Here is a 13701-nt window from a genome sequence, read left to right as displayed (position 1 = left end):
ATATAATTGGTACAATCATATTGTTGATTTTTTTTGCAGCTAAAATAATGTTGGACAGCATGAACCAGACCGTGGATCCTTGTACTAACTTCTATGAATACGCCTGTGGAAACTGGAAAAAAACACACAAAATACCTGACCACTGGACCAAATTCGGATATCGGCATATTCTTCATACTAAACTTCAGATGGGCCTAAAAAGTATGTTTTGATCAAGGCTGTCAACTGAAAACATTTATCTTGTCTTAAAAAATGACTGTACCGCTTGAGTAGCGGCATAGAAAAAGCGAAATATTGTGCCAAAACTTTGCTGCGGCCGGTGCCAATTTTATACAACACATAAAAACATTACGTAAAAAATAGAAAAAATGAAGACTTATTGGTGCGTCTTCCAATATGCTGGCTACGCCATCTGGTGAACCTGTTGGCAAATATATGCCATCAATCGTGATTTGTGGCACGGGAAAAAATTTGAAAACGTGATTAGACTACTAAATAATTTAGTGTGGTTACAGCTTAATTTGAAGGAAGTTACATTCTTCTTTACAACATACAGGGTTGACATTGAAATAATCTTGAATATTTTTCTTATATCTAGATATTTTATTGAACGCTACACTTAAGGAAGAAGAGCCGCAGAACGCTACTAATAAGGCTATCCTGGCCTACAGAGTCTGCCTTTGTGAGAGTACGTAAGTTTCTTGTTCAAGGTAAAATAACTAAATGGCGAAGCCAGAGTATCGCATTCCCTTTTTTTCAATGCCGAGTCCTCATCGGCGGCGAAGTGGCAAGATTCACGAAATGATCCAAAGCGCCTGCGGGGTGGACAAGCCTGCGCTGTTGAGAGAAAGGGTTACCTGCTTCCTGGACGTTGGGAATGCAAGCCCATGTCTGAAATTTCAACATTAGCCTGAATCAACCGCACTTTTTTGTTCGTACGACACCAGAAACTGTTACTGAACGAAACCAAATTAGTGGGAAGGTAAACTCAGATACCCCCCCCCCCCCCCCCCCCTCCAATTTGAAGAAAGATAAACCCCTTAACAGGGATGCCCAAATATAAATAGCCCATAGACTTTGCAGTTTTATTATAAAAACCACCAATTAATATCTGTCGGTGTCAAGACTACATTCCCTGTAAAAACGGAAAAAGCACCTCTGAACAACCGTTTGTGTCATAAACGCAAAATCTATAGAAACTAAGAAACATCAATTTCTAGACATCATTTGTATTAGCTCAGACTGTTTTTGTCAATAACCTTCCGATCAAGAATAAAACTTCATATTCAATTAGTTCTTCACCGAGAATCACCGCTTTTTTGTGTCCTTTGGGAAGATTTTGTCAATATACATACATAGTTGAAAATAATACACACCGAAAATCATCCACAATTTTGTCTTTTAAATATACGCCGGAAAGACTACGACTTGGCTATACACATCTGATGAAAATAAACCGCATTCTTTCCTTTTCCGAATTCGTTTAGCGCTTTATTCTGTACGGCGACACAAGAGTCTAATGTGTTTTTTTTATGCTGTTTCCACTTCGCGCTACATTGTGACGGTGAGAATTTACAGATCTGCAAGAGTCTGCTTTCCCACCCGAGTTCACGTCAGTGCGCCTTAATCCATAGACCTCTACGTTATGCGTGACATCGGCAGCAATAAAAACCCAAAAGCATTTCAAGCAACCCTAAATCCCTCAATATACACTTTGCGCGTTTTTCCTGCTGTCATTCACAAAGGGTGGTTCTTTGAACGGTGGTTGCATTAATTTCTTTATGAATATATGATTACCAAACTTATCGTACAATATCTTAACACTTTCACAAATAAGGATTCCGCACTTCAAAACCTCCCACATAATATTTTGTGCCCACACTGAATTTAGCAAAATGGTTTAACTGCCGTAAATTTAAATGATTCGTTAGTAACATACACATGCTTTGTGGGTCAATTCCAAACAAGTAAATTGTCCACACCGATGGATTGATCTAAAACGTGCCCTTTCAAAACATGCACAAATGAGATTTTATATTTTGTACTCGCCCATAAAGCAACGAATTCACGTTCTCATGGACGTAAGGGAAAATCTCATATTGGTGCCGTTATGTGTTTTGTTTTTGAAATGTATATATAAAACTAGGCTTTTTTGTGTTTTGTTTGGTGTTTAGGGTTTTAATAGAAGGTTTAGACTGGACAAGCAGTTCGGAAAATAAAAATCAGAGTGGGTTAAATCGTGATTTAAAGTCAGACAAGTTGTACGACGACAATTTAAATCAAGCTTTCCCTGCAGAAATAATCCTGCAAATATGTGTGATTTACCGTTCATCTATCATGTGATGTTTTCTGTGTGCACTGTTTTGTACTGAAATCACAGTATCGATCAAGCAAGAACGATTCATATCATGCTGAACACGAGCAGAAAGCAGTTCTCGTCTGAGCAACTTGGAGCACTGAGCTTTCTTCCGATCTTCCACTATTCTTCTGTTGCGTAGTGTCGTATTGAAAGAAAATCAAAACACGAAAGAAAGAAGAAAGGAAACGAAAACAGGGAAGTTATGTTCGATCGCAAGCGAGCGAGAATTCGAAAAAAGTGCATCTAGAGGGTTTTTGCTGCCGCAAAAAGACAAATCGTTTAGTGTTCTAGTATGGCGCAGTTTACATCAATAAAGAGTTATTAATTAACCTGTACTTTAAATTTACAGTAATTACTTGTTCTGCATTGTTATTAGTCTGACTAATTAATCAATCAGTGTTCCATGTTTAAATATATATCGTTAGTGACAAAATCACTATTCTTAGCTACTCTCACTGAAATCAAATTAATCTGCTTTTAATACAATAAATGTCCAGTTTTTATCTTTTTTTACTTTGCTAAGAAGCGACAGAAATGTAAGCGCAAACTGTAAACATGCTGAAGCTGGTAGAACCCGGTGGAAACAGACATTTTACCATTGAAAGAATACACACACATTGCTTTATTATTAATCATATCTAGCGAGGTTATTCATCCTAAGGACACTGATGGTCGTCATAAAAGACAGGCGTCAACTAAAAAAATTTAGTGGAAGCTGATATGCCTACCTTTCGTCTATCAACCATACTTCAGTTAATTTTGATATACTTTAATTTAAAGCTCGATGGAACAGTCTTCCATGTCAATTTTTTTAATATTTGTAAATAACGTATATAGGCCTTAATGTTAAACTGAAGCAGAAGCTATACGGTAGACAGCTCCTTAACCGATTTGGTCAAGAATGTATATTCTAATTAAGCAACTTTATATTTTTACAAATTATATCCACGCCCTCTCCCTGAAAGTAAAAATACACATGCAAGATGGTAAACAAGCTCCAAATAATGGGCCCCATTATGGGAATACTTGACTGGGTTGTGTTGTTTGTTTCTTTCTTTTTTTCGCAGAACTGCGGCTTTTTTTGCGCGCTTGGAAGGGGGTGCAAATTAGGGAAGTCGATCTCACGAAACCTTGGTCAGGGAAGTGATATCCCGCACGTAAAATAAATTTTGAAGGGGGTGCAGGGTTTAGAAGACGATGAGACGAAAACCTGGTCAAGGAATGTCACGAAAACTTGGTCACAGAAGTGACGACATGAGTGTCAAAATAAATTTGAAGTTATTTTGAACGCGAAAGTGAAAAAACAAAAAGATCGATCGTGCGGTCTCTCATGCGTGACGACGCACTCCTCGCACCATGGTACACCAATGATTCGGCGAACATGCTATCGCGTGCGCCACGGGGGCGCCGACAACTCTTTTTATCCTCGTGTGCTTTTCCCCCCAAAAAATAACATGTGTTTTAAATGGCCCAATAGCACGCCCATATTTTGTCCGTCGACTTACTTCGCACGCCATTCTGAAAATACGAATCGGAGACGACGCCGCGGGGTGCTGTAAGATTGCTTCAACGAGACGCCGAGCCACGGGCATTCACATCTTGCCAAAGTTGCGTCTGGCGCACCCACCATAGTCATGCGGCAGGAGTCCCTGGACGTATCTCCAGCTGCCACAAAAGCACATATGGAATGAGTGGACAAAGGACGGCTTTCTTACATTCACCCCAACCCCTCTCATTTTTCCTGCCACCCCCCCCCCCCCGTAGTTCTAGAGAAATTATTGCAGCATAGTACGCCTATGCACCGACCAAATGTTTCAATTTGTTGCAGTTTCGGGTTTCCGAATATGGGCATTCTCTCTGGGTGCTGCCAAACGAGCAGTAATGCGATATAAGCTGAGATCATTTGCTTCTTTTCCCGCATTGGTAAATCTCGGCGATGTAGGGCTATCATAGCACGGTGCTATCGGAGTACCTCAGTGCCAGAAAACCAATTTAGGTTTTGTCTCTATATTTATCGGGAAAACGTCCCCGCTACACAAAGCTTGTAAATTGAATTGGTGTATAATTACACACCATTTTAGGTTTTCCGGCTAGTCTTTGATATATCTAGACGCGACGGTGAACGGCCGTACACGATCTCGCGGTTTTGAGACCGTAGAAATGATCTTGCATTTAAACGAAGCATTGTCAACATTTTACATGTACCTTATCACATTTGATTGTTTTGTATGTCAAACAGCTCTCAACGAAACAGCAAAATTTAATGACCTGCTGCAGCTACTTAAGGAAGATGGCTTTACCAAGTGGCCACTACTGAATAAAGGAGAATCACCTTATGAAAACTACACTCAACTACTCAACCAATCAACGTTTCTTCCATTTGTTAGTTTCTATGTATCCCAGGACTATAAGAATCCTCATTCAAACGCGATTTACGTAAGTATCAAACAGCCTCTTTCAAAACCCTTTTTATTCCTCACAATTTCTTAGCACGCGGGCAGTGTTGCCCGATATTAATGCAGCCGCGCGGCCCCTCAGTTACTAACGACGGGAGCAAAACAGACGGTTTCTAACAGTACCCATTCACTTGGCAGAGCGTCCCCAACCTCCGGGCCGGGATCTGTGAGATAGTCAGTCCTCTCTGGTGGCTAACAGATTGCAAAGGCAGTTTTTTCGCTCTCTTCAACATTTTCTTACAACGAACTGCATACCATCGCATCATTTCATTGATAGTTTTTTTACTCGTTAAAGTATTTCACAAGCACCTTGCGAATTGCGCATGTCTGACTGTAGAAATAAATGCAGCTATTAGTTTTGTTAGCAGAAGTGACATATGCGTCATTTTCCAGGTCCGGCCTACTCAAAAAAGTATTAAAGTACATGATTCTTCGCAAAGAAGTCTGTTACACTGTTAAGAAATCCGGAGGGCCTCCGGATTTCTGAAAAGTGTGCAAAAGTGACATTTGCTGCAATCCAAACTGTTTACGAAAGCGCAGCGCAACAAGAAAAAGGCACAACTCACCGAAAGAACGTTTCGCCGGTCTCGCGGCGTGATCCAAGCTTTTTTACTTACCTACTTTACTATGACGAATGTATTAGTAACTCGCGGCACGCGCGGTCCAGAAAGGAGCTTGATCCAGTGGCGGCGGAAGAGGGGAAATGGGTGCGGTGGGTGGTGACAGCGTCAGAGTGCACACGAGCATATGGGCAGTCTTGGGTAGTAACGCGTTACTACTAACACGTTACTGTAACTTCGTTACTTTTTCGGTAACTTGTAACTGTAACGAGTTACTTTTTAAGAATGTAGCTTGTAACTGTAGTTCTATTACTTTTTCTGAGGTAACGATAAAAGTAACAACGTTACTTTTGTCGTTACTTTTCAGTTCTTTACGAATAATATATCATTGAACGGGTATAATCTAGCTATTCCTTGCACTTTCCAGATCGTCTGTTCCGACATTTCGAGTGTCAGTTGGCCTTGCACAAACTTGGGAATACGTTCTTCCTCGCGAGTCACGACCCGAATATAGCCACGTGTAGATTTGATTGAAGAAAAGAAGAAAAGAAGAATCTAATTATCTTTACGCACGTGCTTGTACTTAATGACTGAGCACTTACATCTTAGTATCTTAAAGCACTATCTCTATTGCGGTTTTTTTTTTCTGCGCACGCTTTTAATTGGGTGAATCAGCCGTGAAACAACTATACACGCGGAGGGCACTGCGTATGTTTCGTATTTTGATTTGCGCCCCTACGCCGGCGTGGAGTCAACATGGAGGCAAAATTTACTGTTGTTGGCGCGGAGTTTGTTTTGGCTTGCCGTGTACGTACTGTCGTGAGCAAAAGTCTGGATAACACGGGAGCGCCGACCGAATTGCATCGCCGCGCTCCCTGATGGCGTGGCGCCTGGTGCCGAGACCCGCGCAATGCGCACGCGCGTCCTTTCTTATCTGCGGGCCCACTCGTTTGCTCGCTTCAACGCGATGCGCTTCTGTGTGATTAAATGGGCGCTAGGTGCCGCCCCAGGAACCAAGATTCCGAAAGCCTCGCTCACCGCTCTGGACGAGCTCGGGTGCTCCGCGGCACGCGCCGTTCGCGCATATCTTTCCCGCGACTCGGCGGCGCGTTAAAAACTGTCCGTTGATGCAGCCGCAATGAATTGTAGAACTTGTATTCGCGTACTCGAGGCAGCCTTGGGCTTCCTTTCGAGTTATCATGCACGCGTGGTAAAGTGGTGAATGACGAGCAAAGGAAAACGCCAAATAAGAAAGAAATCTTTATTGAACCCCCCTGCCAAGAAAACACAAGAAACAAAACGGAAGGAAAAAGAGGCGCTGGTTGAGTTTGGGTGGCTTGTAATTTTTATATTGTTGATAGCGTCAGAAACAAGCGAAAAAGCATCACTTTCCTGCAAAATTTTGCAATTCTGTTGTGTAATCGCAAAGCAGGAATGGAAATATTTCCCCCTCTGCAGCCGTGCGCGGCGGCCACAGGAAACGCGCCGTGACGGCGACGCGGGGATCGCTGCAGCTCAACGCCTCACGAAAAGCAGTAGCGAGAGAAAGAGTAAACATCCTTGGGGGAGAGCGCACGGAAACCGGTGCATCCTTACGTCGGCGTCACTGAGCACGCCACTGAGCACGTTATTTAGAGAATTGAGGGGTGCCGGAAACTTGAATCTTTGCTATTGTTTAAAATTATAATTTGGGGCACACAGACTAAATTGCTTTTCTGTTCTTTACTTTAGAAGTGTCGGAGAACAACTCCGATAATTATTTGGCCATTGTCCGGAAATCGTTGCATAGCCGCTTTATTTTATGGCTTCCGGTACAAGTCATCACAGCTGATGTCCAACTGAACATTATAAGGTCACTTCGCGAACAACTATGCTGAGAATTTGTGGCCAGTACCATGTATTTTTTCTCGTTGTTTTATTGACTTCTTGACCCTTTACAACGCGTGCATAATAAATTGAGCAGCAGCTGTTTGCATTGTAGCCGGGGAAAATTTAGGATGAGAAGCTTAAAAATAACGAATGGAGGGAAGCGACAGTTTTTAACACGTCGCCGAGTCGCGGGAAAGATATCCGCGAACGGCGCGTGGCGCGGAGCACGCGAGCTCGTCCAGAGCCGTGAGCGAGGCTTTCGAAATGTTGGTTCCCGGGGCGGCACCTAGCGCCCATTTAATCGCTCAAGAGCGCATCGCGTTGAAGCGAGCGAACGAGTGGGCCAGCAGATAAGAAAGGACGCGCGTGCGCATTGCGCGGGTCTCGGCACCAGGCGCCGCGCCGTCAGGGAGCGCGGCGATGCAATTCGGTCGGCGCTCCCGTGTTATCCAGACTTTTGCTCACGACAGTACTGAAATAGGTCCAAGGACTTCATGAACCAAGCGCAATCATCAACGAGCAAGCAATGTGCTAGTGCTACCACGGATAGGAATATTGATGAGAACAAAGATCAAGCATGAACGGGGTACAGACAGTAGTTTGCTGTGGTGAAGGGGGTTGCTAACAATTTTACTGCTGTATGCAAACTTTGCAACAAGGAGCACTCCGACAACAAGTCTTTGTGTTCAAATCTGAAAAAACACATTTAATTGATTTTGGACTTTATTATTTTTATAATATTGACTAATTTTCCAGCTATACTATAAAGTTCGAATTTACCGCTATGGTTGAAGCCTGACTGATTCGTGTCCAAATTTTTTTCTTTCAGACACTAGTTTTTCCTAACTTTTTGTGTTATCAAAAAGTAACTGAAACGTAACGTCGTTACTTTTTGAAACTAACTGTAACGAGGTACTCTTTCGTTGTGGTACCTGTAACGGTAACTTCGCTACTTTTTTCTGAAGGTAACTGTAACTGTAACGAATTACTTTTTAAAAGTAACTTACCCAAGACTGCATATGGGCCACGTTTCAAGTACTTTTCTATCTCGCAGTTTCTTACTTTTGTGTTCGAAAACGTACCTTGCGCCGAAGCGTTGCTGTATTTGTTCTGCCATGTGATTGATTCAAATGAATTTGGAGCACAGCCATGGTTAATAGTGAATAATAGCAATCACGGATTTTTTCCCCTTTATTGATAGGAATTTTCACAGGAAGAGCTGGACGGTCCAGAATTCCGTGGCCGTTATATGCTGCAAAGACATTTACGCTCGACAGACCTTCAAACTTTGCCGTTGCGTCAATTATTATCAGGCACAGAGACGCAGCACTTCGGCGTGCCAACGAAGCTTTGATCACTCCGCGAGAGCTGTGAAACTTGCTTTCGACGACTTGTGCCTTTTAGGGGCGAAGCTATTTAGGGGCTAGCCATGTCCGTATGTCCGTCCGCCGTCGGGTCACGAGCTCGTGAGCACGTGCCCCGTGCTCGTGCAGGGCAAAAAAAAAAAAAAAAAAAAAAAAGAACCGCATCTTCACGTGGTGAATGATGTTGATTGGGAGAAGCTCTGGTGGTGCTTGTCTACGAAGACGGTGAGCCGCAGCATGCAGAGCCTTTCGTTCGTTTTCATCAATGTCAGAAAGAGAATGTGTGGTATGGAACGTGGTTATATGCGCATTTCAGCATTTGACCGCAGCGTGACATGGATGAAAACGAACAAAACGCTCGGCATGCTGCGCCTCAGCGTCTACGTAGACAAGCACCACCAGAGCTTCGCCCCAATCAACATTATTCACCACGTGGAGATGCGGTTGTTTTTTCTTTCTTGCGGTGCAGTGCTTCCGTAAAAGCCTCCACGTGTTCTGAAAGGCCGTTCTCACACTTCACAGAAATGTTTTAAAAACTTCGTCGGCGAATGACTTCAGACAAGCAGAAACCACGCATTCAGCTTGCTGCCGCCAGCCTGTGCAACTCTCCAGAAATGCGTTTTTTTTTTGCATGCAAGATGGCCGTCCGGTGACCGCAGTCGCGGAGGGGGGAAGCGCGGTAACGAAATTCTTATAAAAAAATCAGGGGTCGCGCGAAGCAGGTAGTAGCTGGGCCATCATTGGCAACGAACGTAAAGCGAATGGCAGTACTTCGCATTAAAACGCACAATTTATGCCAAAAATGTAAATTAAGTATTCAAAATAAAATCAAAAATAAGTAAAACCGGCGCATATGTTCTTGTGCTACCTATATAGTACTATTAATGTATTAATGTCGATGAAATCATTACCGCGAAAGGTACGTTCACAGCACTAGCAACGCAATGTTTGCTTTTCTTTTCTACCCAATCAAGCTGAAATAAAAAAGGATCGTTTTTTTAATCAATAATTATATAGACAGAAGAAAAGATACCGGAGAACATATATGGACCCCTGAACGACGCTACGAAGTTGTAGACACGGAGCAACGAGGTAAAGGGCTTTAGGGTGATAAACTGACATCTGTAAGTGAACCCAAATTGGCCGCCACCATGTTGCACATTTTTTACCACTTCACACGTGAAATTATAGTATCGCGTCTAGATATTAACGAAGTACCATGCACTAATAATTAGTCACTGATCCTTAATAACAGTATTGACGTGTTTAGTTATGTTACGTTTGTTTTGAGTCCAAAATGTGTTTTTACGACAAAAACCCGGGCAGATTCGCAATGGCCCCGCTAGAGACTGTCAGCCGGTTTGTTGTATTTTGGCTTTTATCGGAGCTAGACACTGAAGCTCTGGGGCTAACTGTATTAAGAAAAAAAAAATAGTTCATGTTTTTTACAGAGATCGCAATACAAATCTCGGTTCACTTTTGCGTGAAAGCCTCAGTATTTGGTACCGTAACGTGGCTAGTGGTAATTGTTGTACAGCGTGGCGACAGCCAAATGATGGCCACTTTTGCCTAGTGACCGGAATATCAGTTTGTCGCCCAAAGCCCCTTGTTAAATGTGAGATGTAGACATTAAGAAGTCGCCTAATCGGTTTATGCCGATGGAGCTTCCGATGGAGCCTGGCGCTACGTTCCAGAGCCTGGCGTTTGTCTGCTCGCTCCACGCGGCTCTCAAACGCTCGGTGCGAGCGCAGCCGATGGTCACAAGCTGATGGGCGCCAGCTTGCCAGCCCCTACGTAACACCCCCTCCAACTAGTCGTGGCTCTTATAGCGTTACGTTTGTCGTCGCGCTCGAGTGCCCCTCCGGGTACCAATGAACGTGCCAGCGTCTGCCGTCGAAGAAGCTGACGCTGGTTCGCGAACTCCGGTCTGCTACTGTATCACTGGGGTGATGCGTGTAGTCAAGCTGCACTATGTTTACCGGGAGATGGTGCCCGTGTTGGAGGAGGGCTCTGGTCAATCTTGAGGTCCCACACAGGAGACGGAGTCTTCGCTTCTTGTTGAGTGTTGGCTGTTGTCTATCACTGACGTATGTGGTTTGTGTGCCGGCGTACGGAACCTTCATCTATGTTCACCATCCATGAAAAGAGGCCCATCTGACGTTCAAATTATGCCAGGAAGCCAGCCTTTGCCGTATGGAAACTTCTTAGCCCAGACCGACTGTCCCACGCTCCGTTTTCGTGCGTTAGTGACGCTTTCCGTGCTGGCTGGCTCTTCAGAAGTTACCGTTTTTAATCGTTCCAGAACTGATGGAAGTTCCCTGCCATAAAGCAACCATGCGGGCGTTTCTCTCGTTGCAACGTGAATGCTAGTGTGCCGTTTAAATAAAAACCTGGCCAGCACACGATTCAGCTCCTTCCTTCCTTTCTTCCCGAGTGCCAGTTTTAGCTTCTGTACCATGCGCTCCGCCTGGCCATTAGTCGCGGGATGGTACGGTGCACTTGTTACAGCGATGATCCCGTTGTTTCCCCCAGGAAAATGATTTAATCTCCTCAAAAACTAGCGCCGTGCCATTGTCCGTCACAATCTTCCTTGGTAGACGAAACGTTGCAAAAATGGTCCGTGATTCTTTACTGATAGCGGCAGACTTCATGTTGCGGACCACGCGCACTTGCAGCCACTTCGTGGACGCGTCCACCAAAACCACAAGAACATGACCCGTGACAAGACCTACGAAGTCCAGGTGAACAGTGTCCCACGGCTCGGTTGCCTATTTCACACAGGGATAAGTTCCTTCGCAGGTGACTTCCTTTGCATCTGGCAGGTACTACATGCAGCGACGCATGCTTCAATATCGGCGTCAATCCCAGGCCACCAAACGGAGCTGCGAGCGCAAGCTTTCATCGCGACAATTCCGCGATGTCCCGAGTGAATGAGGGCCATCTTCTCAAGTTGTTAGGAATCACGAATCGTGTTCCCCAGCTTACGCATCCTCAGTGTCTGGACAACTCTGCCGCTTTACTTCTTTACGACGAGTGCGCTGGGGCTGACACCGACGCAGAGTGCCTACTTGCACTGCCTGGTATATATGGTTACCAAGATGACGTCACGTGCAGTCTTCCTGGCTACTTCGTCTGCGCAGAGCGGAGGGCGGGTCAAGGCCTCGAACATCAGGATGTCTCCTGGTACTCCTGGTTCGTCCTCTGTGGTTGGCATAAAGGGTAGGCTTAGAGCTTCCGCGTTCTGATGGCGGTTTCCTGGCCTGTACATCAGCTCATACTAATAAGCGGTCAATTTTACGCACAATCTGGTTATCCGTGGTGACAACACTTGTGGAACGGGCTTGTCAGCTCATAGGATGCCAAGAAAAGGTTGATGATCTGTGTAGATTATCATGCTTCGCCCCGCGACATACTGATACAAATGGAATACTCTATACACATTGGCTAGGCCCTCTGAGTCAAGTAGTGAGTAGTTGCGTTCAGCGGTTCCCATGGAGTGTCCTGAACGCAAACGCAATCGGAGCTTCTCGGCTGTCAGAGTCCAACTGTGATAGTACGGCACCCACACCGTCGCCGGACAACAGCAGTGGTTTTCTTTCGTCATAGTCTACCAGTACTGTATACTGCAGCACCAGATCCTTCAACTTCTGAAAAGCCTCGCGGTGGTTTTCCTCCCACCGCCACTCTGTTTTCCGTTCCAGTAGGGGATAGAGCTCTTTCGGAATCGTTGCGCTATTCTCTAAAAATCTGTCATAAAACGCTAACACTCCTAGAAAGGATTGCAGCTCTGTCTTGTTCCTTGGCTCAGGAGCCTGTACTACGGCCTGAATCTTGTCCTGCGTGGGATGTATACCGTCCGCATTGATGAGGTGGCACAGACATTTTACTTCACTCACCCCGAAGCGGCATTTGGCTTCCTTTAGCTTTAGTCCTGCATCTTCTAGTTTCGTCAGTACCTAATCGAGTCGATAGGTATGTTCCTCTGCAGTCTCCCCGCTGATGATATTGCCGTCTAGGTACGCACTGACTCCTGAGATGCTCGCTAATGTTGTGTCCGTGACTTTCGGAAGATTGCAAGAGCTGCCGCCACTCCGAAAGAAAGTCGCTTCACTCGATACAGCCTCTTGATGGCATTCATTGTCAGTACCTCGGCCGTGTCATTTTTCACCTGTAGTTGTTAAGCCTGCGCAAGGTCCAGCGTCCAGAAAACTGTGTCACCCCGGAGATTAGACAAGGCTTCCGTGGGTGTCGGCAGCGGTTAAGCCACCGGCTTCGCTGTATTGTTCACCATGCTGCGGTAGTCCCTCCAGAGCCTCCACAGAACCATCCGCCTTTCTAACCACCACAACGGGCCTGGCCCATGTTGAATGTTGGACCTTTTCCAGGATGCCCTGCTATTGCAGTGCCATCAGTTCGCATTCCACGAGAGCACGCAGGGCGAAAGGTACCTGGCATGCCTTGAGGAATCTTGGCGTTGCTGACTCCTTGATTTCCAACTGAACAGGTGGGCCGTTGTACCCTATGATGTCGGACTTAATCGCCGCTTTGTGTGCACTGAAAACCTTCTGGACTTCTTTGTTGTCTAGCGAACGATGGTGTGTCCCGCTGACCTGGGCCGTAAGCGCTGGGAACTAATTTCTGCCCTATCAAGTTGCATTCTGTTCCACTTGTTATAACCAGCGGTAGAACGTAGTCCTTGGACTTATGTCTCACGTGCACCTCAGCTGAGCCTAGGACACTCAAGCCTTCGCCGGTTCATGTCCGAACGGTGACGTTCTCTTTCCGCAGGTGCGGAGGTCTGGTCGCCCACACCTTCCGGTAGGTGGCCTCACTAGTTACCTTAAATGCTCCTCCTGAGTCCACCTCGAATCCTAGTAACTTTCCGTCGACCTTGAGTCTCCCCAGGTACTTTGGAACGAAACTGGCTGCACGTTGTGCGTCCAGCTCTTGCATGTCCCACCCGTAGCTTTTAACAGTAGCTCCACTTTGTGATTCTAGGGCGTCCTCTTCTGCCCCGAATTCTATCTGATGGGTTGAGCGAAGTGTGCCACTCCTCATATTGTTTCGACAAGCTTTTTCGATGAGTCCTATTT

At 45.3% G+C, this 13701-nt stretch overlaps 1 protein-coding gene across 1 annotated transcript in view; it reads left to right on the top strand.

The window, feature by feature from the left end:
- Window positions 1–13701, top strand: part of LOC120837655 (neprilysin-4-like) — a 188213-nt gene that overhangs the window by 30490 nt on the left and 144022 nt on the right. The window contains exons 4-6 of the mRNA XM_042290885.1: window positions 40–201; window positions 599–688; window positions 4599–4795. Coding sequence (XP_042146819.1) covers window positions 40–201; window positions 599–688; window positions 4599–4795 — 449 coding nt within the window. The remainder of the gene's footprint in view (window positions 1–39; window positions 202–598; window positions 689–4598; window positions 4796–13701) is intronic.

This window comes from Ixodes scapularis, unplaced genomic scaffold (assembly GCF_016920785.2).
Source record: "Ixodes scapularis isolate PalLabHiFi unplaced genomic scaffold, ASM1692078v2 PGA_scaffold1__304_contigs__length_218370807, whole genome shotgun sequence".
NCBI classification, from domain to species: domain Eukaryota; kingdom Metazoa; phylum Arthropoda; class Arachnida; order Ixodida; family Ixodidae; genus Ixodes; species Ixodes scapularis.
This window is presented reverse-complemented; position numbering and strand designations above follow the sequence as displayed.